This window comes from Gasterosteus aculeatus, chromosome 20 (genome assembly GCF_964276395.1).
Source record: "Gasterosteus aculeatus chromosome 20, fGasAcu3.hap1.1, whole genome shotgun sequence".
Classification (NCBI taxonomy): Eukaryota; Metazoa; Chordata; class Actinopteri; order Perciformes; family Gasterosteidae; genus Gasterosteus; species Gasterosteus aculeatus.
The window spans coordinates 12392254-12417693 of NC_135707.1; the positions used below are offsets into that span (position 1 = coordinate 12392254).

General features: G+C 41.6%; 1 protein-coding gene and 1 long non-coding RNA gene across 2 annotated transcripts; one reads left to right on the plus strand and one right to left on the minus strand.

Annotated features, from left to right (window-relative positions):
* Positions 1-1954: 1954 nt before the first annotated feature.
* On the minus strand, positions 1955-19626 carry LOC120810091 (tumor necrosis factor receptor superfamily member 11B). Its single transcript, XM_040164359.2, has 6 exons — positions 17582-19626; positions 9423-9650; positions 8854-8998; positions 5103-5318; positions 3335-3559; positions 1955-3247 (listed from the first exon to the last, which is right to left on the minus strand). The coding sequence occupies exons 1-6, from the start codon at positions 17627-17629 to the stop codon at positions 2853-2855; spliced, it is 1257 nt and encodes a 418-aa protein (XP_040020293.2). The 5' UTR covers positions 17630-19626; the 3' UTR covers positions 1955-2852.
* Positions 6290-23735, plus strand: LOC120810109 (uncharacterized). The gene is made up of 3 exons (XR_005710196.2): positions 6290-6440; positions 11579-11723; positions 23302-23735. It is a non-coding gene; the product is annotated as an uncharacterized LOC120810109 (long non-coding RNA).
* Positions 23736-25440: the final 1705 nt, after the last annotated feature.

Here is a 25440-nt window from a genome sequence, read left to right on the forward strand (position 1 = left end):
AGGACAAGGGGCAGGACAAGGGGCAGGACAAGGGGCAGGACAAGGGGCAGGACAAGTGGCAGGACAAGGGGCAGGACAAGGGGCAGGACAAGAGGCAGGACAAGGGGCAGGACAAGAGGCAGGACAAGTGGCAGGACAAGGGACAGGACAAGGGGCAGGACAAGGGGCAGGACAAGGGGCGATCCTGGCTGAGTTTGGAGCAAAGACAGTTTACACCCTGGACAGCTCTCAGATTATTGCAGGGCTGACTAATGTAGACAGACAACCATTGACACTCAGTTTCACACCTATGGTAATTTAGAGTCCTTCTCGAGCTGTGGGAAGAAGTCAGAGAAAATCCACTTCACATGGAAGGGTCAACCGTGTCAGGAGACAGTGATGACATTTTACATTAAAAATATACATTTTATATTTGAGGTCAACATAAATGTCAATTTAATTGTTGGAATAAAGTCATATATGTCAACATGCCAAGTCCCCATTTTTTCTTTTCATTGAGTCAATGGATGATTCATTATTTTCAAGTACTGTGATGAGTCAAACAAGTGTTTGTGGTGTTCTTTTTCCACAGAATATGAAAACTATCAACTGTGATTTAAAGGTGATGATAAAAGTGCGGTTTTAACATGGAAATATGCTAAATTCAAGGCATTAATGTTGGAGTAAACAGCTGTCATCTGGTTAAAGACAATGTCAAATTGAGCAGAAAATGAAGTCACTCGTGGTCGGCGCTCTGCACTGACCAGACCAACAAACAACCGTCCCGTTTCCTCTCAGATCAACACTGTTGGCTCTTTTTATTGTGATTAATTATCACCATTAGCAATGAGTCTCTGACTACATCGCTATGTTGAAAGCTGCTACTCCCAATATTGTGTTTTCTCAATTCAGAGTCATTGAATTACGTGATGAAGTCCAGGATGAGGGGAATTAGTTCTAAAGCATGGGTGCACCTTATAATTTGAGGGATTTTGTAAATTAAACTGGGATGCAATGATCTACTTCCTTGCTTTCACATCAAGACATGTTTTATGTTAAAAAAAAGTAGTGATTTTGAACATATATCACTATATTTTATCTGTTCTTAAAGGTCAATAATGAATTCAATGCCTAACAATGCTTAGTTTGGAAAAAACAACACTATAAAAATAAAAACACTATTAAAACACCTCAAATAAAGATTCTTTAAACCTATCTGGGATTCCACTCCATTGTTGTTTAGTTGGTAGTTGGCAAAGCGGAGGAGTTTACCATGTGTTGTTAGTCAAATTTAGGTGAAATTCCCATTGAAGCCCCCCAGGCTGACGCTGTAGTGGGAAGATGTGTGCTGTGGAAGAAGATGTTTCCGAGCCAGAAGACAAAGTTTATGATCCAAGGATTCTGAGTAAATCAGGCCTGCAATGTTTGCCAGCGCTTGTGTCCATATTAATGACATAAAATAAGCTTCTGAGCCCTTTCATACAATTACACTGGGCCTGACCTCAAGCTATGATTAGCTCTCCTTTTGTTTTGATTTGGCAGTCCCAGTGGACTAAAGGGGTAGCCTTTCCAGACCCTTTCAAAAACCTTTCATTTTAAGGCGTCAGGGTCCGACTTTCTGTCCCACGCGGCCCTGGTTCTCCCATCGCTGCAGGGATACAAGCTAGCAGCATTGTGTGTTATTTCTTAACGGAAACTGGCAAAGCAACAAAGCAGTTCTCCTCCTAGCCAGGGCCATATTAAATATTGTTTATTTGGCTGGCCAAGCGATCCTACAGCAAACCTAAAAACAAAAGTTTGGTTTAATTGTCAAACAGATGGTTTGAACTAAGATTGTGCAGCGGACCGGGCGGATAGCCAACCAGAGGATGATGAGGTGGCAACGGGCCACTCTCACCTCTGTCATCGTGTAAATAAGCAGGAGCAGCTGTAGAATCTCAGGTCAAATTCAGCTCGCATCTATGAAGAAAGAACGTTTCTTTTTACAAACTGATTTTAATCAGATCAATAGTGTTCACAAGTTACACAAGCTTAGAGAGGAACAGTTGGGCATATATACAACAAGATCATACACTTAATAGTATAAGTGATGAAACAAAATATAAAACAAATCAGTTCATGAACTTGCAGCATTTGGAATCCAGTATTTCTGATAAAGTAATAAAAAAACAAGCCTTTACATATTCAGAAACTAAATATATATTTTTAAATAGAAAACAATTGCACTCCTTTGTACATTCAAAAAGCTGACAATTAAAAAAAAAAGAGCTTTACTTGCCAGCAGTCTAGAACGAACCAACAGACAAAGGAAAATGGCAGAAATACATCTATTTAATTATGAAACTAAGTTCTTCTTCTCAATCAGTGAGATAGTAACAATAACAAAAACACTACATCTGCCAGCCCATCTTCCATAAAACAGTGTGCTATTTACATCTTAAATAGTTTTTCATTTTTCACAGACTCCGGTCGAAATGTTCCCAGGCAACCTCTTTTTTAGTTTTAGTTTTACCTTTTAGTCTACCTTGAGTACACAGAAGAGTGATAGTTTTTCCTTCTTTCATTAGTTTAATCACCACAGAAATAAACTGTAGAGTGAGGGTGAAGTAATTAGCATTTCATGCTACCTCAAATAATCAAAACATCCCTATTTTGGTAAAAAATCTATGGGAAGGAAGCATCTACTTCCCTGTCTTTCCCTTGTGTTACAGTTAAGCATTATATGCAGAGCTCGATATCATTTGATGAAACCTGTGCTTTTTCATGTAACCCATGAGTGTTACTCTTTCACATACATTTAAGTGTGTGTTTGTGTGTTCTTTGTCGGACAATGCATTAGTGTGTTTTCATGCTACGGGGCGCCGTATATATTTCTATTCATTTAACGGCTTATGAGCCTTAAAACACGACTCGTCGTGCAGCATATTCACAAACATCTTCTCATACATCTTGTGCGTGGAGGTGGTTCCTATGATACGGCTGATCTTCTTCAGGCCTTTCAGCAGATAGCGTGGTGCCGCCTGGCTGCGCAGCATCCTCAGACTGTGAGACAGAGCTTTGGATAGATCCACCTCATGGTTCGCTGTCTTCCAGAGGTGAAGAAGCTGCAGGATGTACTGCCTGGGGAGGCAAGTAGAGACCACGGCCCGCACATCCTCCTGTGGAACTTTGACGCCCGGCAGGCTGTTGGTGACCTTCAGGAGGTCGTCTAGGGTCAAATTTCTTAGGCTGTTGCAGCGGGAGACTTTCTTCTCACAGTGGTTCATACCTGAAGGGACAGGATGTGCCCATTAATACACAAATCTAGAGCTGGAATTAAAGTTAATTTTTTTTAAAAAGTGCACTTTTTCTGTACCTTGTATGATGGCGTACATCTTGTCCTGGTCTTTGTTCTGCTTCCTCCACAGTCGCAGCAGCTGGAGGACCTGCTGCTGGGGAGGACAGGCCTTCTTCAGCCTCTCCAAGCTCTTACGGTCCACCTTATGACCGGGAAGACTCTCCAACAGGCGCTCCAGGGGCACCGAGGACAGTCGCAGGGATGAGAGGGACTGAAAGATTGCCTCCTCACACAGAGTCACATCTGGATACATTTTAAGAGACAGACAGGGAGAGTTTTTATTAAAAATTATTCATAGCAGTGGGCACATTATACGATTAGACAAAATGACCAAAGTCAATAAAATTGCATTGTTCAACCGCAGTCCACAGTCAATGATTAGCATAGATTCTGATTCCATAGTTTGGTTCAATGGGCCTATTATACATCTGCAGTCGATTATACTTGTTTGTGCGTGTGTGTTCAAACCGTTGGCTTGTAAAGCAGAAACAAGGAGCAGAATCAAGGATTTGCTCTGTTTCTGGTGACAGCGTTGAACCACAATTGACATCAGTCAACTGAGCCCCTCTGTATTGCTCTGCACCAAAGCAACCTGAGCCGCATGTTGAACTGAAGCGAGTAGCAGTTACTATTGTGGGTGCGGCCGACACTTTGCTGCTGACTGACTGACACCTAACACCTACACGTGTACGTTTCCAGGGTTTCCTTCTGAGGTAAATTATGTTTGCAAAGAGCGGAGTTTTTGTATTACGAAGAACAGACAAAGCTGACGATGTGAAACTGTCAACTGTAACTTACAGTAATGAAGCACGTGAACATGAAAAGATACCAGGAAATACAGTTAAAAAACTTCAGTTAAACCAACATAGCTATAGCATGGTTGAGTTTAATGTGAAGAGTATATTAGCCTTATTTCTCAGATCATTAAAGTATGGCTTGTTCCATAATTGTCATTGAGGTCCTGGTGGTTTTCTCCAAATCTTGAGGCAACTTTGAGAATCCAAAATCCTTTAAAAAGCCCCGCTTAACTAACCGGATTCACTTCAGAGAATCTGTGTTCTATTATTCCGTAGAAAGAAAATTTGTTGAGTGTTTAAGGAGAGCATCACCCTCCCGGAGGGGCGACAGCTTTGTGCGCTCGATCCTAAGTGTCGTATTCGGTATGCACAAGTGTGCCAGGGTCTGAGCACCTGCATGTGTGTGTTCTTTAGAGACTGTGGTTTCTCAGGCTTCGAGATCTCTTTGTCATATTTAAGGTCTCTCCTCCTCCTTAAATGAATTGTACACATCTGTTGTAGTTTAAGTCTGAGTAACAAAGACTAAGCAGCTCGCTGTGCTTGACTGAGTTTCCTCTGTTATTGTAGTTTGAGGATGCGACAGTGAACGGAGTAATTGATCCATCAACATGACCCGGTGATGATCAACATGACAGCAGTAGCGTAAACATCCCATTCAACCCTTGGCTTTGGTTTTTCTCTCATGTGTTGGTTTTTCCGACTCGCAAGAATTTAGAAAAGAGTGGAATTTTGACGAAGAACCTGACCGAGGAAATCCCCCGATTTCAGGAATGAAGATCACCACATTTCTGATATAATTCGTCCCTGGCGGAGTTTAAGTTGTTGACAATGGAGGTTAGCTCAAAAACGTAATTGTTTGTGTGTGCGTGTGTGTGCAGAGTATTCACTGTAGAAACAATCTCTTCCCCTGATTCCACCCTGCATTAGTCCCAAGACCCTCCTGGATGGCCTTCTGATAGTGATTGCTACAGACGGAATGGGTGCATTACCAGTGTGGCACAGAGTGTGACGCTGAGAGCACTCCAGCGTCGCCGTCTTGTCCGGAGTGTCACAGAGGCTGTTTGAAGTGGACGTGCCCCATCTCAGCGTCTTCAAACCCAAATCAGAGCAATTTCTGTGGCGCTGACATGCCTCAGAGGCCGAGTCCCCGCCGGAGAAATGACCAGCGGGACAACGGTCACATGTGGTGTCACTCACCGGTGTACCTGGAGGAGATGGACAACATGTCAATTGTAACGGATTGAAATCTGATTGTGACAGAAATAATACAGTTCAAGTGGCCTTACAGAGTTTTCCCGTCTGTACTATCTGAGGCTTCTTTTTAGTGGTAGAACACATCATGACTCACAATCTCTTGCCGGTCAAGGACATCGAGAGGATGTGATTCCAAGAGCTACGACCACAACAATGTCACACAACATGTGACAAGGCTTCAGGAGACCCGATCATGGTGTGACCTTTGGAATGACTCATTACTTACTGACTATACAAAGAATGTATCATCAAAACTAATCTGAAAGCTGATTTTAGTAACAACAAAGTAACAACATTGCTAAAGTAATAGTATAAGAAAAAGATAATCATTTTAAAACTAGATGTGTTTATTATTTAATGACATCAAATGTTGGCCGTAATGACTATTTTTCTCAATCCACTATTGAGATCAATTCAAAGGTTTTACCTTTAACTACAGTGACATTTTACAACCCTTACTGTTTCTTTCCATTCGATACATTACAGTAAACCTCGTAGACATTAATGTAAAGCACAAGAATACCTGGTACATGGCCAGCAACACGCATGACCCATTATGTCTATGTAGTAAAACACCCTCATTTTGTTTCTATTTCTGACGCGCAGAAGTGAAAACTTGTGGGAGGAGGACAATTTGTGCTCAATTCAGATTTGACCTTTGATTAGTTTCCTTCTTCCTTTGAACAGTTTCAACCCTTAGCATGCAGACATGAAACCGCTGGCTGATACGCACACAGCAAAGTGCTGATGTTTCCTGCAGCACTGATGACAAAGTACGTACAGCACAAAAATGTGCAGGTCTAGCTGTAATATGGTTTCACAAGCTGGCACTAATCTTGTTATTTATCTGTGGATTCCCTCCTTCAATGCAGAAATAGCATGTCAGCACATTACCATCATAGTGCTACTGTAGCTCTACGGTCTAGATATATTAACTACAACAGGTTAGCAACAATCTGTGCTACCTTTAGCTTATCATATTATATGTTATGTTATAGCTCTATCTTCTTTTTAGTCTTTTTTTGTTTAGTTTTGTTAGTCCCCCTTAAAAAATAGATTTCAAACTTCACCTGGTAAGTAAGAGCTCAACTACTTTTTTGATTTCCAGGTCAAAGCAAACTATTTGTTATAATGAATTTGATGTAATTTATAATGAAAATAATTCTTCGGAATTATTTTAATACTCTTTCTTCCCTAGTTCGATAAAATCAGTTCCCAAAACATAAATAGACAATTCTTGCATTCATTTAGAGATAAAACTAGAAACAGACAAATTAGGAGATCAAAGGTAAGGAGTCCTTAAAGAATGACTGAGGCATCGGGTTTCTAACATCCTATTGTTTAACGCTTTAAACCACACGTCAAGGAATCAAATAACACATTTTTGTCAGTCCTTCAGTTTCGGAGAAGGGAATCCTCTAAAACGCTGCCTCATGTCTGCAGCGTATCATTAATCTTTCAGATCCGACTGTACATCTGTGCAAGAGAATTCACAGAACCAGTTGTGTTTGTCTTGTCGTGTGGTGTCAGATAGTACAGGATGTCAGATTATAACCAGAATTCCTCAATGCATGACACGCGAAGCCTCGTGCCAGCGTTCTGCCAGCGTTCTGCCAGTTTCTGCTGCGGCTCCGGTAGAAACATCCCATTCTGCATCAACCTCACTTTAAATCGGCCACAATCACTGCGGACGTACCAAGGAGAGAATCTGCAATCAGGTCAGACATCTACCATGATAATGACTGCATCTGGCTTGATAATTTGGTGCTGTACCGTGAGGAAGCATTAGACTCTAAAAGGGTATTGATGTGTTGTTCTGAAAGCAGAGAACCAGTGATTCCACACTAATACGCAACGTTTGACAAAACATTTACCCGTAGGCTATATATGCTTTCAGTTTTAGAGACAATCTTTGCCTTTGAAGAAACAAGGGTTGCCCTCTCCAGTAAAACGTATTTCATTCTTAAGAGAGGTAATACTTGAGTGACTCAAACGGCAGTGTTCAACGAAAGAAATCCGAGCGTACAACAAAGAAATCTTCCTGCAAAATGCTTTTTCATTTCAAGACTCAATCCATGGTCAGGTGGATAGGTAAGTCGTCCACACAAGGAATGTTTATGGTAGACATCATATGCCGAACACTCGGCAGTAAATTTAAAGAGGAAACAGAGCTTTAGGATTGTGGGTGAAGGGCTATACCATTTCATTTAAAGAGAAACTGTTGATCTGGTTCCTGTGATGTTGTAAAATATGCACGAAGAGGAACAATTGATGGAGCACATTCAACACACTCAGAGATGATTGGATGTATAGTCATTCTAGTGCCATTTGTTAACTGGGCAATAAATGACATAATAAATAAGGATATATTTTACGAATAGCTGTGTATCTTAAACAACTGATACTGATGCAAACAGGGACTTAACTTTTGAAGATGAGCAATGCTTTCCCAAAAGATGTATTGATTAAGATTGATTTTCTCCTGGAACCCACTACAATTAACTATAATGAGAAATGGTGGTCAAGAGGGGCCAGGAGGGGAGAACCCACAAGGTCAACGGCATTTACTTGACTGATATGTAATTAAATATCCCATATAAGCAATATGAATTGACCAGATGAAACCCAGAGAATCAAAAACCAGCTAATTTCATTCAAACTAAACTCCCAGATAAACCTTTGTACATACAGAGTCATGAGGGAGTACTGATTTAAATCATTCTGGTTATTTTGAAACAATTCAAGCTAAAATTAAGTTTGGGTAAGTCACGGTGTGAACATGACAGCATGGAATATAATAGATATTTGTCACATGATGGAAATGGGAAGTGATCCTTTTCTACGCAATTGTCCTTGAGGAGGACCTTCTGAAAGGATATAGGGACAGTTCAGAAATAATTGCCGTGACATCATTTTGTTAAAAACGGTGCAAATTCAAACTGAACCGTGGGTCTGCGTGTGAAAGTCAGAAAACTGAGAAACCGACGAAGAGCAGTTCTAAGAAAGAGTTATTGAAAAAAGTTAAAAGAGATGTCTGCATCTGGAAGTGATTCAGAAGAAGAGAGAGACATATTCTATTGATGTAGGAGGGAGGAAATCTTGCTGATCTGTAACTGATCCTGTCTCTGCGACAGCATGAGGGTTCCTCCCTGACACACCTGTAAAATATATCTGAGATTTAACTGATTTCCATATGATTTCAAAGAAGCGGGGAGACTGAATATGTATACATTATGCGGTGTATACAAACATCCAATAACACATTTGCACACACGTCACATAAGTCAGATAAGTGATCACATTATTCTTTCTGATTTATTTCGGTTGCTTATACCTTTCATTAGAGAGCTCCAATTAAAATCAAGCTTACGTTTTGACTGGTAAAACACAATAATTTATCCTTCTTTACCCAAACTATTCTGTAAAACAAAGGCACCTACCAGCAGAATCACATAATAATATGTATAATGTGAATCTTACTCTTACCTAATTTTGTCACTCCGTAGCCAGGCGAACAGGTACTGTGTGGGATGCAAAACTCCACCACTAGGTGGAAACCAGGAGCACACTCACACAGCTGGTCATGAGTGCTGTTGCACTGCTGCTTCACCAGCTGTCTCTCTTTGCACACCTAAACACACACACACACACACACACACACACACACACACACACACACAATGAAACAGGGCTGCTGCATGTACAGACCTACATTCACATTGATGCTGATTCGCATTGCACGTATGTGAAGAGTACAACAGCTTCACATGCAGTCAAAAGAGATACTATAACAGGGATGCACAAAAACCTCAAGAGAGATATGTCACTCGACCACAATGACCTTTCAAACTTTAATTATCAGGAACAACAACTGGTTTGAAGAAATACTGGATGCTTTGCTAAAATTCAGAACAAACCACGTAGTCGTGCATAAGCAGAGGAGCAGGTAAAAACATTTTGTGGACTTCCTGACAGGGATTTGGCCTCAGAAGTGTATATCACAAAAACTGTTTTTCAAAAAGAACCTTTGATAAACCCTTTGTGCTGGTACATACCGAGGTGCAGTATTGACAGGTGTCTCCCCAGTGCCAATTCTCAGCGAAATGCCTCTCGGGACAGGCCTGGCACTCTGTGGGCGAGTCCACGGTGCAGTGTCGTTTCACGGCTGTGCCAGGAGGGCACTGGTCACATACTAGGAGGTCAGACGTCACAGGGTCAAGGTACTGGTACTTTGGCGGCAGGTCCTGTTGCTGGAAGGCCAAGGAGAGAGAGGATGTGAAGAGCTGCAAGAAAAAGAACAAAATTGTTTAGTGGTAGTTTGGAGTCAACGGCTGTGACGAATCTCTAATAAAACCCATCAGGTGCACAGCTCCTCTTTGGCTGAAGTTTTGAATATTTGTTTCATTTTTTAGGAGCCAAAGCTTCCAGTAAGGAGTTGAAAGAAAGATCAGGGCTGTAGTTGAAGCTTCTGGTGAACACAGAGTCCTACGGATTTCCTGTGCTTTAGAGAAAGCCGGTCTGGGACTCAGACCTTTCAGCTTTAGTTTCATGGATATGTCTCACTGCACAGGAGCACAAGATCAACATTTTAAACAACCCTAACCTTTTGTTTTTGTAGGAACCAATGCTATCCCTTTTATGCTGCCCTCAAATAACAATGCTAAATTCTGTAGGCGTCATTTTACTCTTGGCATTGTTTTTCAGAATCTTAAGGATTTTCCAAAGCTATTAAGCTCTGTGGACGTGTTCCTTTCTAACTGAAAAGCATCTGACGTGGTTCGACCCTGATTTACATCAGTTTAATAGGGCCCTGCAGCGAGAGCACACCACACCCATATGTCTTCCCCGCAATCCATCAATATGGACAAACTGTTGGGTGGGGGACTGTTAAGTGAGGCCTCTGCGATGGACACATTCAGCTATTGCCTCAAAAACAAGCTCATGTATCGTCGTTTGGGTGGAAATTAACAAGCCGTTGCCTAAAATCCAAGATATCAGTTGGTGACCATGTTTGACATGCAGCGAAGCAGCTGGTCAAGGCCACATGCAGACTAGTTCCTTACACCCCGAAGTCCCTCAGCCATTGGCTTTGTGGATTTCCCATTGGCAGAGATAAGTTCTCACAGCTTGGACCAGCTAAGAATAAGTCGTACTCGCATTGTATGAGGTTTTCTGCAAATTCCCACCATGTTTGTGTGAATTCATACAACAACAACAACAATAACAAAAACAACAACTAACTTTCATGCATGTGTGCAGGAGTGCACACATGCAGAAATGTGTGTGTGTGCATGTTTGTTGATGTTCATGTTCAATTATCGTCTTCCTCAGTGTTGGTCTGTGTGCGCTGCGGCCTCCTCTCCTGGCTGCTATTCATAACAAGAACGGTTGGAGGTTACTGGGCTTTCCCAATTCACCACCAGAGTACAAAACACTAAACCCACTCCTTTATACAGTTTACTCGCCACACATCATTGATCTCCTTTCTGCGTGTGTGTGTCTATGTATACCATTTACTTTAAAGCTGAAACCACGAAACACAATATGATACAATGTCTGTGTGTGTGTGTGTGTGTGTGTGTGTGTGTGTGCGCATGTCTCTTCCATAGATCATGTGCTGCTTAATATCTGCATTTTTTTGTTTTCATTCAATCCTCTATTGCACTGTGCAAACATTTTAGTTAGTTAGTTACTAACCAGAAATGATGCACGACACACTCTTTTTGTTTCCTTTTGCAATGGCGGTCCTTTCAGACATGGACACTAAAAATAGATGAATGGTTTTATACACCAAAATAGAAACCTAAACTTCAAACAAGCGCAGTGGTTTTCCCGGGCAAAACCTACAGTGTGGACCTCTGAGCACAACATTGGGCGGAAGGCTTTCATCCGCAGCCCCTCGCTGTGCAGAACCATGGCTGCATCTGTATGTTTGTAGCATGGGTGTCCACAGCAGGAATCAATAACCACAGTCCTGCTCTTCAGAATCAGAATATCAGCTTCATTGATTTTGACCGCTTTTGTCCTTCACTAACCACGTACAGTATATATATAAATTGTTCGATAGGGAGAAGGCCTGTGGGAAATGGATCCGGTGGTTTTGGCATTCGGGGTTCTATAGCGCCTAGCAGAGGGGAGAACATGGAACAGTTTGTGTCCAGGGTGTGAAGGGTCTGCAATAATCTTTCCTGCCCGTTTCCTCACTCTGGAGGTTCACAGGTGCAGGATGGAGGTCAGGCTGGAGCCAATTGTTCTCTCTGCAGACCTGATGATCCCATGTGATCTGTTCCTGTCCTGTGGCGTGGCCGATCCGAACCACACGCCGATGGAAGAAGAGAGAACGGAGGGGAGGATGGGTGAGTAGAACAGGAGCTCCCCGAGGAAGGTTGTAATTCCAGAGCTGGCGCACATAATCTCTTTGGGGCCTTCTTCCTGATGGTTTTGGTGTCGGAGGCCCACTTCAGGTCCCGGGAAATTGTGGATCCCAGAAACCTGAAGGGCTCCACAGCAGACACGGTACTGTTGAGTATGGTGAGGAGGGGCAGGAGTGGGGGGTTGCTCCTGAAGTCATACTGTCATAAGACCAAATCCAATCAATTAAGAAGTTTCCAAGTCAGGATTATTCTGGGAACAGTTCCAATTATTTTGCACATCAAGGTAAGATCACACCTTTAATATCATGTTTATATTTTCTTTTCCCTCTTACGACACAGTAGTTTTTGTTTGACTGCAGCTGAAATGTTACACGACTTAATTTGAAACGATTCTGTTAGTGTCTAGTTCGGACACACTTAAGGTAGTATATAGGGGTATAACGATTCATTTTAACAACGATTTGATTCGAATCGCGATTCATGGTTACCGATTCGATTCATGGACGATCTGGGTTAAATTAGAACGATTCGATTCGATTTGATTCAGTGACTTGAAATTGATTCAGTAACTTTACTGGACAGTGCAGGCAAAGTTTCCGAGATCCCTGTTGTTTCTTGTAAGGAAATCAGGCAAATGTTTTAACCTTTTATTTGAATCAAGTGCCATTTTCAATGTAAACATTACATAATAATTACACAATGTTTGGATCAATTCACAGAACCCCGGATTTTCAACCACATTGTAGGGTCGCATGTCTTTACAGCTAAACTTGGCAATTGTTACTGTGATGTTGAGTTTGGTGCTGGCGAGGCCTGAGGTGTCTGCAGAGCTGGAGTAACCTGCTGCTGCTGCAGCGGTGACGCTGCTAGAGGTGCCTGACTGTCGGCGTGGTTTAATCCGGCGGCGCCTTAGTAGATGGCTGGAAAGATGCGTCGTGTTTCCGTGTGTTTTTTATTTGGCTTCTACATATTCTACAAACAGCGACCGACTTATTTAGAACACCTCTGTGTTTGCAAAAGCCAAAATGTTTCCACACGCTGGATCGATAAGTTGGTTTGTAAATGTCTCGCTCGCAGTCGTTTTTGTACTTAAATCCAATGTGCAGTTTCCAAGTATCGATACAATCGATGTACCATTTCAATCGATTTGTAATCGATATATGTCGTCCGGAATGCCGATTTGCAGAGCACAGATCGATTCAGTTGGATCGCAGGAATATAAATCTATAAATCGATTCACTGAATGAACCGTTACACCCCTAGTAGAATAACACGCTTCCCCCAAATCAGCCACTGCAGCTTAATAAATCTGTCAACTTTTTGATAATTCACATGTTGGGAAGATGCCCCGTGGCGTGCGTGAATCAGCCTATCAGCCGCTAAAAGAGACATTGAACTTTTCACCTCCTTGTTGCCTTAGAAGCTGCCATCGGATGACATCAGGAACAACCGCCGGGAACCCAAATTACACAGCAGTTTAGTGCCAATGACAGCCATAATTATGCAGGTCACATCAACCGCGCAAAGCTCAACGAGAGTCACGTCCTACATGGAGCACACCCAGCTTAGGGAAAACAATGCACTACGGTACAAAAGGTAATGGCAGTGTTCTTCCTAACAGAGATGACCTCGGGCAAGGCAGTGCAGCTGCTATGCAAATGATTGTAACCGATGTTTGAAGCTGATGGCTAGAAAAAAAGATCTCAATCATTCTCAGTCTCACTGGTTAAGGTATAAATGTGTTTACTGGTTAAATCAGGGTCCGTCTGATACAGTTGAACAGATGGAAATCCCACTTGAGGGGAGTATAGAAAAAACCTTAGCGTCTTCACCAATTCTTTAACAGAGAACATGTGCTTTTTAGTAGATTTTCACCTCTGGAATGAAACAAACAACAGTCAGTAAAGTGTGGTGATATACAGGCCTGTTTCTCCCAACGGGCAACGCAAGAGGGACACGGTGAAAGTCCAGTGTGATGTTATTGTGGTGAGTAACAGTCATCCGCAGTGTGTTTATCCGTCACTTAGGGCACACATGTAATACCTCTGACATTCAATGATGTAGTTATTGAAATAATACCAGTCCTCCGGCTGGACAGGGTTCATAAGACTCTTTGTTTCTCTGTGACCTCTCTGTTTTCTAAATTATAAGTGTCATGATGGCCGAGGGTCTTGGGGAAACAAGTGTAGCTGAACTTCAAGCACCAGATGACAGACGGCCCGTAGCAACACAACAGAGTTCAGCCACCTAGAAGAAATAGCCTTTAAAATGTGTACGCTTTCCATGTGTGCTTATAAAGAGATTAGCCTCCAAATAGTGGGGTCGGGGTAAAAGGCTTATCAATTTTATGAAAAACTAATTATTACTATTAATTTCCACTAGAATACTCTTCCTCCGAAACGTCACAGTGAATATTACGTAAATACTGTGCAAAGAGACGTCAGACAGGTTGAAGTTTTTTGGACGGTTGATACGTTTGGTGGTTAAGAATAGAAAAATGTCTGGAAATTGAGAACAAATGAGCATCTGTATTCAGAGAACAACCTCACCAAATTCAATAAATTACAATTTGAAACAGAAAACATGTCCTCATTTCTATTGTTAGCGGAAATATTCAAATGCTTCCAGGACAAATTTGCGGCAGTATTTTACCAGCGGATTCAGGCTTGGGGTTACAATAAATGTGGAGCAAACTGAAATTCAGAGAAAGGGGAGAATCAGTGTTTGAGTAGCCAGAGGTCAGTTTTAAACGAATGGCATGAGGAGAGGAACCATGTCACAAAGGGACCACACCACACTACACCAGCTTATCCACCAGGCACATGGCTTCAGTTAACTGTAGAACGCAGGTGGTCTGAGGGGGGATTCCAGCTCTGGGATGTGTGTGCTGGGTCCTGTGAACATTGTGGACTTTGTCTTTGTTCACTTACTCATCACAGCATCTAAAGCAAAATGTGCATCTTATTCCAAATCTGCTGCTTTAAATATTGTGATAAGACTTACTTATGTGTGACCACATGTTTGCAATTCTGCAGAATGTTATACTGTTTGGCTGATTAATTGAACCGAAAGAAAATGTTGTGCTTTATACTCCAGTAGCTTTTTTATTTAACATACATTAATTAGCATATGAAACATTTATAAAATATATGATGTATGCTTTCTATACAATTTTTGACATTTTGTGTTGGAGCTCCAGGTCACACTAAGATGTCTGTGAGTTGTTCGCAGTTCCACCAAAGAGTGAGATATTTTTACCTTAAACTTTGTTTCACATTGTTTCATTCAAAATACGGTTTAAGGCCCAAAGATGTTAAATTATGCAATACAAAAACTAAAACAGGGAAGAAGGTAGGAAGTCCCACAAATTAATCAAAGTTTGTGTAGAATGAGATCATTTTACAATTTCATGATCTCCCAATGGTACTGGAGGGGGAGTCCCTGGACGTTTTCTCATTCAATGAGAAAACCTGTCCAAACTTTGGATGCATAACTAGTACTTTTTCATCCAGGTACTGTATTCTGTATTTTTGCTTGGAATGGAGCATATCCTGGAAAATAAATACAATTCAAACATATAGGATAAACTTTAACAACAGAAATTTGCATCAGATCAGTCTTTATGTTTTTTATATAACTAATCCAAATTCAAGATAAAACAAAGATGGCCTGCAGTCTGTGATTGTGACCCTAACCGGTGTATCCCTTTTACCGCCTCTCTTTCTCCTCTTTGTGTCTGATATTTACTCAGTCCCTCCCCCCCACAGACACAAACACACCAGTACTTCTGCTATCAGGAATACTGTTGACTGGAAAGGGGAAGTTAGGTGTGCCGAACCGACTTCCAGAGGTAATTGTTACTTTCTGAATAAACGTTGGTGCTTGTTCGTTGAAAACATGTTGATCCAATAGGCTTACACACCCTCTGCATGTGTCTCTCCCCCCAGTCACGCTCACTTCCTCACCCATTCTCCAGTGTTTAGGTCGGTTTGGCCAAGTGACCTTCCTGCCCTGCAGCTTCTCCTGTTTGCGTGTGAACCTGCCGCCAGGTTTAGGGAAGTAGTTGCCGGAGCGCTAACGGCCACAACAGAGTGAAGGAGAGAGAGGCGTGGAGATAAAGAGAGCACAGATGATAGATAACAGGGATCAGGGCTGTGCAAGAAGAACGGATGGATGTTTGACAGACAGGTGTCTTCAGTTGCATTATTGTGCTCCCCTAAACTTCCCTTCTTCCCTAACTTCTGTGCCAGGCATGTGTCTGCACAAAAACAAAAGGCTATTATGTTGAATAACGTGGTATTAAGGATTGTGACCAAGTTCCAATTGTGTTCCACTGACATCATCTCAGGCAAGGAACCAAACAACGCGTGTATTCTATCAGCGGACAAAAGACAGCCAAATGAGTCAGAGACGATCAGGGCACGCACAGGTGAAGGAGGTGCACATACACCCCCCCACCCCACTGCCCCAGAGGGGTACAGATTGACTTGTTTGGCGGGAGCTGATGGTTGAGACTGTGGCAGCTGACTCATTAGTTGGATAGACGGCTGCATGGCCTTCCAAACGACTGCATGACTAACTGAATAATGGATGAACACAACAACACTACGTCAGGAATTGTGAGGGACAAAATAGGAGCCTATTTTTGGTAAATTGATTGTTTTGCGTTCGAGAGAAGTAGTGGAGGGAACACTGGTTGGCATCACACTAAATGGTTGCAGAAACTAGCTGACACGTGCACATACAATCACATATATATATGTTTGTACTTCACTTCCCTGCACACTTATTTTACACACAAAGAAGTGTCCCTTAACAAAAATGACTGACTGAGCTTACACCTGCAGAGTAGGAGGATAGATAGTGGGTCCAGTGTTTTGTAGCCACAGTCCACAACCTGTTTATGTCCCAGATACAAATCTGCACGTCACATATGCAAAACTTGCTGAGCTCCAACATAATACCAGAGACAAAACACACCCCAGAAAATAACTGCTCCTGACCTGTAAGCCTTCATTTAAAATCCATCTGAAAGCGTTGTAGAACAAATGAGTGCCGAACTGGCAGTAAACACCATCTGCACCATGAAGTCTCATTCATTTCAAACGCGCCATAGAAAAAGCAATGAAATGAGAGCCAAAGTTAACATTGAGTCATTAATGGAAATCATAGATCTTTGTATGTTTGGAGGTCACAGCAGTGAATAAAAAAACATGGATGAAAGATGAGCGCTCCTTTAATCATCAAAAGCAAATAACCACCAGCTTAATTAAACAAAGGTCAACAAAGGTATATTTTCAAAATTAAAATTGTTTTATTTTGTAAATCTCTAGACGATACACAAGATCGTCCAAGGATTTATGATATGTATATATACATATCATAAATCCTATATATATATATATATATATATATATATAGAGAGAGAGAGAGAGAGAGAGAGAGAGAGAGAGAGAGAGAGAGAGAGAGAGAGAGAGAGAGAACCATGAATATGTTTTATCAGAAACGTATAAATAAATAAAACTGCTTTACATGATTGGCATTTAAATGCGTTTGTATGTTGCCTACTTCATAAGACAACACGTCATGATGAACACTGCAAAAACTGTCACATGCCATCAAGATCACGTCTATATCCCAAAGCACACGTGGGCACGTGGTCAGCGAATATATTGGGGTAATAAATGTGGACTAAGGCGATTACATCTGAAACCGCGCGGAGCGGAACAGCAATCCGCGTTTCGCAAAAAGAAAAAACCCCAGTGAGGAGCGTCGGTGCGCCGCGGAGGATGAGATCGGTTCAGCGAGGAGAAGAGCTGCGGGAAATACTGTTTACTTACCAGTATCAGGTTCATGGTCGGGCTGGATTTCGTTATCCGAGCGCTCATCTTCACTGCGCGAAAGTGGAATGCGGTGTGATGGGGCCTCCATCACGGATCTGTACTTATACAGGAGGCTAAAGAACGAGAGAGGGAGAGGGAGAGAGGGAGAGAGAGGGAGAGAGGGAGAGAGGGAGAGCATTGTGCCCACCCACCTCGTTACCCGCGTTCAGCCCTGCCCCGGAGGTTGGGTTCCTCTCTAAAAATAAAGCGTCGCATCCTTACGAGAGCGTTACTATTATGCAAAAACATCCATGACGAGGGCGCGACCGGAGGGAAGAAAGGAGGGTCTGAAAGACAAATATCCCCTAAACATAAATCACTAAAAAAAACATTTGGCGAATAGTAGAGTTCAATGTGAGTATTCCTCATTTATGGAGAAAGACAATAACTTTACCCTCTGTTGACGAAGTCAAATCTAATCATATAACTAAGTGCTTAGGATGTATTAGGCAGTACTGTGCCATTTGACTGTAGAATTCTACTAAATATATGGAATTACTGTAAAATAAACTGTTTGAAAAACATAAATATTCCTTATATCTAGAAATAATGCAAAAATAACTAAGAAGAAAGCTTCTTTTAATAAAAAAAACCTAAACCAAGATTGACGTGCCAAATATAATTTGTATAATTTGTATCATACAAATCCCTGCTATCATGATTTAATAGAAGAACATTCATATGTTTTGTTGGTTCACAAACACAGAAATACAATAAGAAAGTGATTCAATAAATCAAGATTCAAGTTCAATAATTCAAGGTCATGCAACGACAATTTGTTCTACAAATTCCATCTGCTGAAAAAGTAAGAAAGCGGACCTCAGGTCTCAGTGCTTTTTTCTCTCTCAGAAAAGCCAGTATCTCAAACACGTTTTTACATGCTGGGTTTTTAAAACAATACACACAGGCAATGATTTATCCATTTTTAATTCTAATGGGCTTATCCGATGACATTTGCCTACTACATGTCCGATTTGAAACATGTTGGACACGTCTTCTTGCTCTGCCAACTTCTGTTTTACATCTTAAATAAACATTTCAAAAACTAATTTAAGATTTAATCTACGGTACAACTTTGCAGCCAAAGAGAAACTCCCCCGCTGAGGTTAAAATGAATGGTGGGCACTGGATAACTCGCATAACAACAAAAGGGCACTCTCACACTGTGATTGTGACATATGATGCTGATACAAGACCTCTGATGTCAAAGGCCTTTTTATCCATTCTTCTAGCCGTTTGTCTGACGTAGAAGCTCAAGGTCCGAGCGTAAGCACTGACAATAAACGCCTACTGGTCTCCGAGGCATGTGAGGGAAGTCTTTTGTGGTGAGGTCAGAACTCACCACAGGATGACTTAAAACACACACAGGGACCGATGCAAAAAAATACACACCAGCTTTCAGCGTCGAGGTTGGGGGACACCGCAACAATGGTTAAGCGGAAGCTGGAAGTCCACCCTCTCCAACACACGTACACGTGGAACAGCTGCACACGAGCTGAGGCATGTACTGAGTGCACCGAGGCGCGTACAGGAAAAAAGCGGGAGATCCTACACAGGCAAGCTTTTAAATTAATAGAAAGCTACTTACTGACTTATTATGTCCATGAATGGGTGGCTCCTCTTTGCGCGTCAACTTAATACTACTTTTTGACCTAGTTTGAATTTCTAGTCAAAACTTATTTAAGGACAAGTGTCTCTTCAGCCACTGCGTGTGTGTACCGTGTATGTATCTATCGATAATAATGTCTCTCTGTCTATCAGGCATAAAACTGGTCAACTGCAAAGATGTTGAGATTTGTTCTTTGTTGTGCTTTTTCCATTTGTTTGCATACTACAGGCAGATAGGAGATTTTATAGTCTATATTTATTCAGATCTGTGCTAAATGCGTATTAGCCACAATGTGTGTGTTCATGTACTTCCTCTCATTGCGTGGGTGTGCGTGCGTGTTTACCTGTACCGCATATATTAATGTCCCGCTTCTTTACATAAACAAATTAATGAAAAAGGGAACTGATAACTGTTGTGTTGATGGTTACCTAAGCGACAAAAAAATATACAGAATTACAGAAATACAGAATATTGCAACTCAAGAACAGGTAAAGCTTGATTTTGGTGAGCTCCAACTTACAGCTAAAGAACACGAAAGTACTTTTGACGAATGAAAAAAGAGAATTAACCACAGAAGAAATTATGTTGGATTATTAGTTTCATAGTCTCGTTTTCAATGCTGGATTATAAATCTTCTGTAAGGCTACAATGGTGACAGGTTGGAGGCCATTTAACGTGAGTGACTCGGTTCCACTGATATTGTAGAAGTACATAATGTTTGGAGCTCGCAAAGAGAACGTTTTTTTGGCCCCATTATGAAAAATTGGCTTGACTTGTTAAAGTGTTTAATTGGCCCAAGCATAATGTTACTGGCCAGTAACCAGCAGGTCTGTCTACAAGTACTGCTTGATCACTGAATGTGTGATTAGGGCATTATAAGCCTATTTGGAGACAATACCCATCATACATGTGCATACGTGATCCCATGTTTATACTTCCTAGTGGCATTACATTTGTTTAGACATTGCAAACAGAACCATTTGAGTCATTTTCAGTCATCTGGTGCTTTCGTCCCAAGAAAAGATTAAAATAGACATTTTACACTCAGGCGCATAATTCCACAACAACAAAACTGGATAACATGATAATTCTTTAATTAGCTCACAAGGGAAAGTAGTTGCCCATCTGAAGGAGGAAGTTGGTTTCCATGGCGGCAGTGAAACATTGATGTTTAGAAATGCAACAAACGTCATCCAACTAAAATTATAGTTTTATTACTACTTTTTTAGTTCTTGTTATAAGGTAGTAGGCTAAAGTGATCTTTGCGCCAAAGGTTTTTTAAGGAAACTTCACCGCACCATTTTATTCTGTCCTGTTGTACAGACGGAGAGAAGAAGAACGTTGCCTCCTAAAGGTTTCTTGACCTTCTCCTATTCTCTTCTCCCCCCTTCCTGCGGTCCACCTCAGAGTTCTTGTTCCAGGATATTGTATCTCTCTCACTGCCTGGGCCCCTCGGATGGAAATCACAGTGGACAAGTCTTTATTTTGCTAACTGATGAAAAAGCCTCAACGGGATACTTATATTATCAATGTGGGGCAATGAAAGAGATAGAGAATGTGGATGCATCGAGGCAGATTCGAATAAAGAGGAGAAGAAAGGAGAGTGAAAATGAAGTGGTGGTGTATCCCATGAAGGCTGCATTTCAAGAGAGCACCAAAGGCAAGCAGGATCAGAGCGAAACAGAGAGACAGGCCTGAAAAAAAGGATGAGGCTTTCAGCAGACCTTGTGCCCAGTGTTGGAAGTGTGGCCAGTCAAAGCAATGAGTCACATGTGACCTCGGGAGAAGAAATAACAGCACAGGGATCCCTGGACTTCCACGGCAGCTGATGTGGTCGGCCTGTTTTCTCTGGTGAGGTTTCTGCAAAAGGTTTAGGGGAAACTCTGCTGGGCTTATGAACTGTGGTGTCGAGAGAGTGACGCATGAAACAAGGCTTATTCTCGAGAGATGTTTGCATGCTTGTCTGCTGGAAAGGTGTCGTTTCTAGTGCACTAAGTATCTCTACGTTAACAAAACACTACACCAGGAGAGACGTCTGCACATGATGTATTTCTTTTCACTATTTTAGGCATGTCTTATACGGGCAAATATCAACTGTACCTGTAGATGATTTCCACATATAATTTCCATAATATAATATATATATCATACATCATTTTCCTTTCTTCTATATTTAGTTTTAGCTGGAGGAAGGACACAGGATCTTTGGAGTTTCAAATTAGCGCTCCTTTTGATGATTTTTTGCCACGATAGCAGCTATAACATCCACGTTGGTCTATAGTGAACCATCTCATTTATCTTATGGATTGCATATTTGCTACAGGCTGACGTCCCTTTGGTAACGCATCACCTATTTGCCGTGCACATCTCTACAGCACGGGTTGTTCTGGGTCAATTTTATGACTACAACCAACATTACGCTCCCTGACCAATACATCTGTTTTTGTTGATGAGAAACATTGTGACTATTTATATAATTCAGCAGAAAACACTCATATAACTGCTACCAGGAAAGCTCCCACACAATAGAGAGAAAATGAGGAGGAAACTATAGTTTACTAGTATTTACTGTTTTTCTCATGTTAAAAAAAAACTCCTACTCTTTAGCTGTGGTTTGCCACTAAATGCCCCGTTCAAATGAATGGACTTCAGTCCAGTCCTTCCATATTTCCAGTTGACCTTGACAATCCCAGGCATGCACTGTAATGTACAAAATAAGATAGATTTCACATTCCTACATACAAGCTAATAAGGGATTTCTGGCACTTCAATATATTAAACAGCTTTTTAGAATAACCGCCTATCAGAGGCACACAGAGAAAGACATTGTGTAATGAAAGGAGATTGAAGTTGATGTTGCTGAAACAACTCATGTATTGTTTTGGATGGGAAATGTGATATTGAGTCTTCTGGTGTGAACCAGACCGTGAACTATGCACCAAAAGAAATCTACATTCAGGGTAAAGTAGTGATTTTTATGATTTCAAGTACAATGCAGCATTAGAAAAATGTTTTTTCAGACAATTCTCTACTGCCGGATGCTTCTCATATAACAGTTTAATTACAAGGACATATTTTCAGCTTTCATTATTTTACCGGCAGCAGTGGAAAAGTAACGGTCAGGGAAAGTCAACAGACAAGAGGCAGCCGCCTGCTTCCCTGTTTGTCTAATTCGCTTCATGAGAGGACCACTGAATGTGTGTGTTTGTGCCTGATGTTTACTGTCCCAAGCTAGCGCGTGGCAAAGAAGTTCTTACTCACCAGCCACAATCTGCAGTGGCATTGACCCAAAGTAAAGCTGGCCTTACTGTGCAACTACTGTACTTACAGTGTACGTTACAAGGCCTCACCCCTGGCGACCTCAGTTACACCTCCATTAAATAACCAGATTAAAAATAAAACACAAACCATAACGACAGAGGAAGTAGAGTTTGGCTGCCGGCCTTAAAGCATCATTTTGAACGCCATGGTGAACCGTAAATACTTTTACTACTTTTAATTAAAGTAGTAAGTGAAAATAACACCTTTTAACAAGGTTACGCGCTGTTGAACCAGTGAACGCAGTAACCGGGCTGCCAAGTGAAGCCAGCAAAAGTGTCATTCGCTCTGCTGACCAGCAGGGGGCGACTCATCAGGTTGCGAAAAGAGGTCTGATCGAATGCAATTGTATGAGAATATGACGTTGTGTCTCACTAGATGTCTAACCTCAGCAAACAGTGAGGATGAGTGTATGGTCAATACATTGCTATTTTTAAAACTTCTTCAATACAGATTGATGTTCATATATTATATTTTGGCCCCTTTTAGAGAAAAATAGACCATGCACAATGCATTTGTCATCATCAATTTGTCCAGATTCTTTAAAACAAAAATGCCCCCTATTACCTGTGAGTAAGAAGGGTTACCAGGCTAAAGGAATAGCCTATCTTGTTGGCTACCAACAATATTTACTGTTAGTTTGCACAGTTAGTAAGAATCAAATATGTATCTTTACTTTTTTTCTGCTTTGTTGCCTTTTTTCCATCATTACCTCATTACCTAGTATTTTCCACTGGTTTATCTCCCGCAGTGCTCGGCTGCCCTCGGAAAGGATGACAAACAGGCCAGCGTCCTCCCAGACAGCAGCATGTTTTCCGGCTCCGTCAACGGGAGTCGACGGTCATCCCGGCCGCGAGGATTTCCCAGCACTGGCCAATTACTGTATGCCGGTCTGCATGCAAGTGTGTGTCGGGGAGTGTGTGTGGGTGGGCGCGTGTGCTTTGCGTGCAGTCAGGGGGTAAAGGGTGATAAAGACACTCACCGGAGAATGTAAATGTGTGTAAGTAATAGTGTGCGCCGAGTTAGAACAGGCAACATTCTCTGTAATTGTTCATACTGATGTTTGAGCTTTAGTCCCACATTTCTAACCCTGACATGCAGTTTTAGGTCACTGAGTGAAGAAAGCTCATATTCCTTCATTCGTCAAGATCGCTTGCAAACCCTAAATAAACATTACAACAGACTAACATTGTGTCACAATCTGAGGCTTAATATTCCTATAATCACATGATAAGGAGAGGAATATCGCATATCACATATTTGCCTCAAAGGGCTTCACAAGTACAGCATACGACACCCTCTCTCCCTGGACCCTTGCATTAGACACAAAAATCTGTTTTGGGGGGGGTTTCATCTACCAGGAGACACAATAAACTAAAACATAATAAGTTTGAAAGTACTGTCTACTTTGCTTAATAAAATCATAAATATGAACAATGTCAATAGCAGCACTTGACAGCGCAATCCGACAAATCCTTAAATCATTCAACTCAATACATTTTATTTTGTAGAGCCCAAAATTGAATAGAAGCCCAGACTTCCAGTTTCCTTTTACATTACAGGTCATTTAGCTGACGCTTTTTTCCAAACTGGCTTTTTTTACATTTTGCCCAGGGAGCAATTAGGTGTTCGGTGTCTTGCTCAGGGACATTTCGACTACAGACATCGGGCAGCAAGGACTCAAACCACCAACCTTGCGGTTCCCAGCGCACCCTCTTTATCACTGCGCCACAGCAACCCTCCTTTACAGACGACTACACTGACTTTCTGATGAGACGCACTTATGCTCAGGCTAATTCATAGTGATACATTGCAGTGTGAATAAAGTACACTGCTGGATGGTAACAGACCGACAGACACGTTCTTTCATTCATATTTTTTGACATCTTTAATTGCTCGCCTGTAATGAGTGTGAGCTAAATCCACTGATGCGTACATTTACAGTTAAAGGGCAAAAACTATATTTGGTCGGATTGACTGGAAAAGAACTGACAGAAAATAGATAGGTGCATCATGGAAAAATGCCTCGAAAATAAGAGAGGGGAAAAAATAGAGTAAAGCTATTTTAAGAAAAAGAAATGCAAGGAAAGGTAATCAAATCTCAACTCAGAGATGATAAATATGGAGAAAACTAAATGGGGAATAAATGTATATTACCGAATGTACTCCTCTGGGCGTTTAACAGAGGTTGTCCGGAGGAGAATTCTGTTCCTGCTCCATCCATGTGAGGCCTTCTTTTCAGCAAGGTCTTCTCCTCTCAGACCACAGCAGCGGTCTGCTGACGGTCACACTGCGGCCAAACTCTCCAGATGCTCAACTTTCTTGGAAGCGTCATCCCAAACCACATGAAGAGACGGAGGGAATACTATATTGTTCTGTTAAAGGAGGACCTGAAAGCATGTGTGCAGGGCAGGGACATGTACACCCTCATTCCCAAATGGCAAATGACCTCTTGGACTAGAAAAGGGAGGTGGGATGGAATAATCGCGGCAACATCTGCCTGACACCACCGTCAGTGAAATGAAGCTAGAAGCAGAAGATTGCCTCATTTAATCAAGATTCGGCAAAAAACAAAATTTCTGTTGTTTTTATTCATGGTGGAGTCCCGTGTCTCATATGTCTCAACTCACATCGGTTAAATTCCCTACATTCCTTTCCAATAAAAATCTTGGAGCAGGTTGTGTGGGTGATTAAATATTGGGTCTTACTAAGAGGCAACGCCTCGACCTTTGTCGCCAATAACGTTGTTCTCTGCACTTGGAACAAAATGAGACTTGTGTTCTCACCGGGAGAAGGAAACAGTACAACCAGTGACCTCCTGCCGCTGTCTGTTTCACCATTGATTTTAAGATTACCTGGCTTCTTTTTAAAGGTGTAACCACAGCACATG

Coding starts and splice junctions, on each gene's coding strand:
- LOC120810091 (XM_040164359.2), bottom strand. CDS start 17,629: ATGAGCGCTCGGATAACGAAATCCAGCCCGACCATGAACCTGATACTG. Junction 9,651..17,581: donor CGACCATGAACCTGATACTG/GTAAGTAAACAG, acceptor TTTTTCTTGCAG/CTCTTCACATCCTCTCTCTC. Junction 3,560..5,102: donor TCACACTCTGTGCCACACTG/GTAATGCACCCA, acceptor AAATGTATCCAG/ATGTGACTCTGTGTGAGGAG.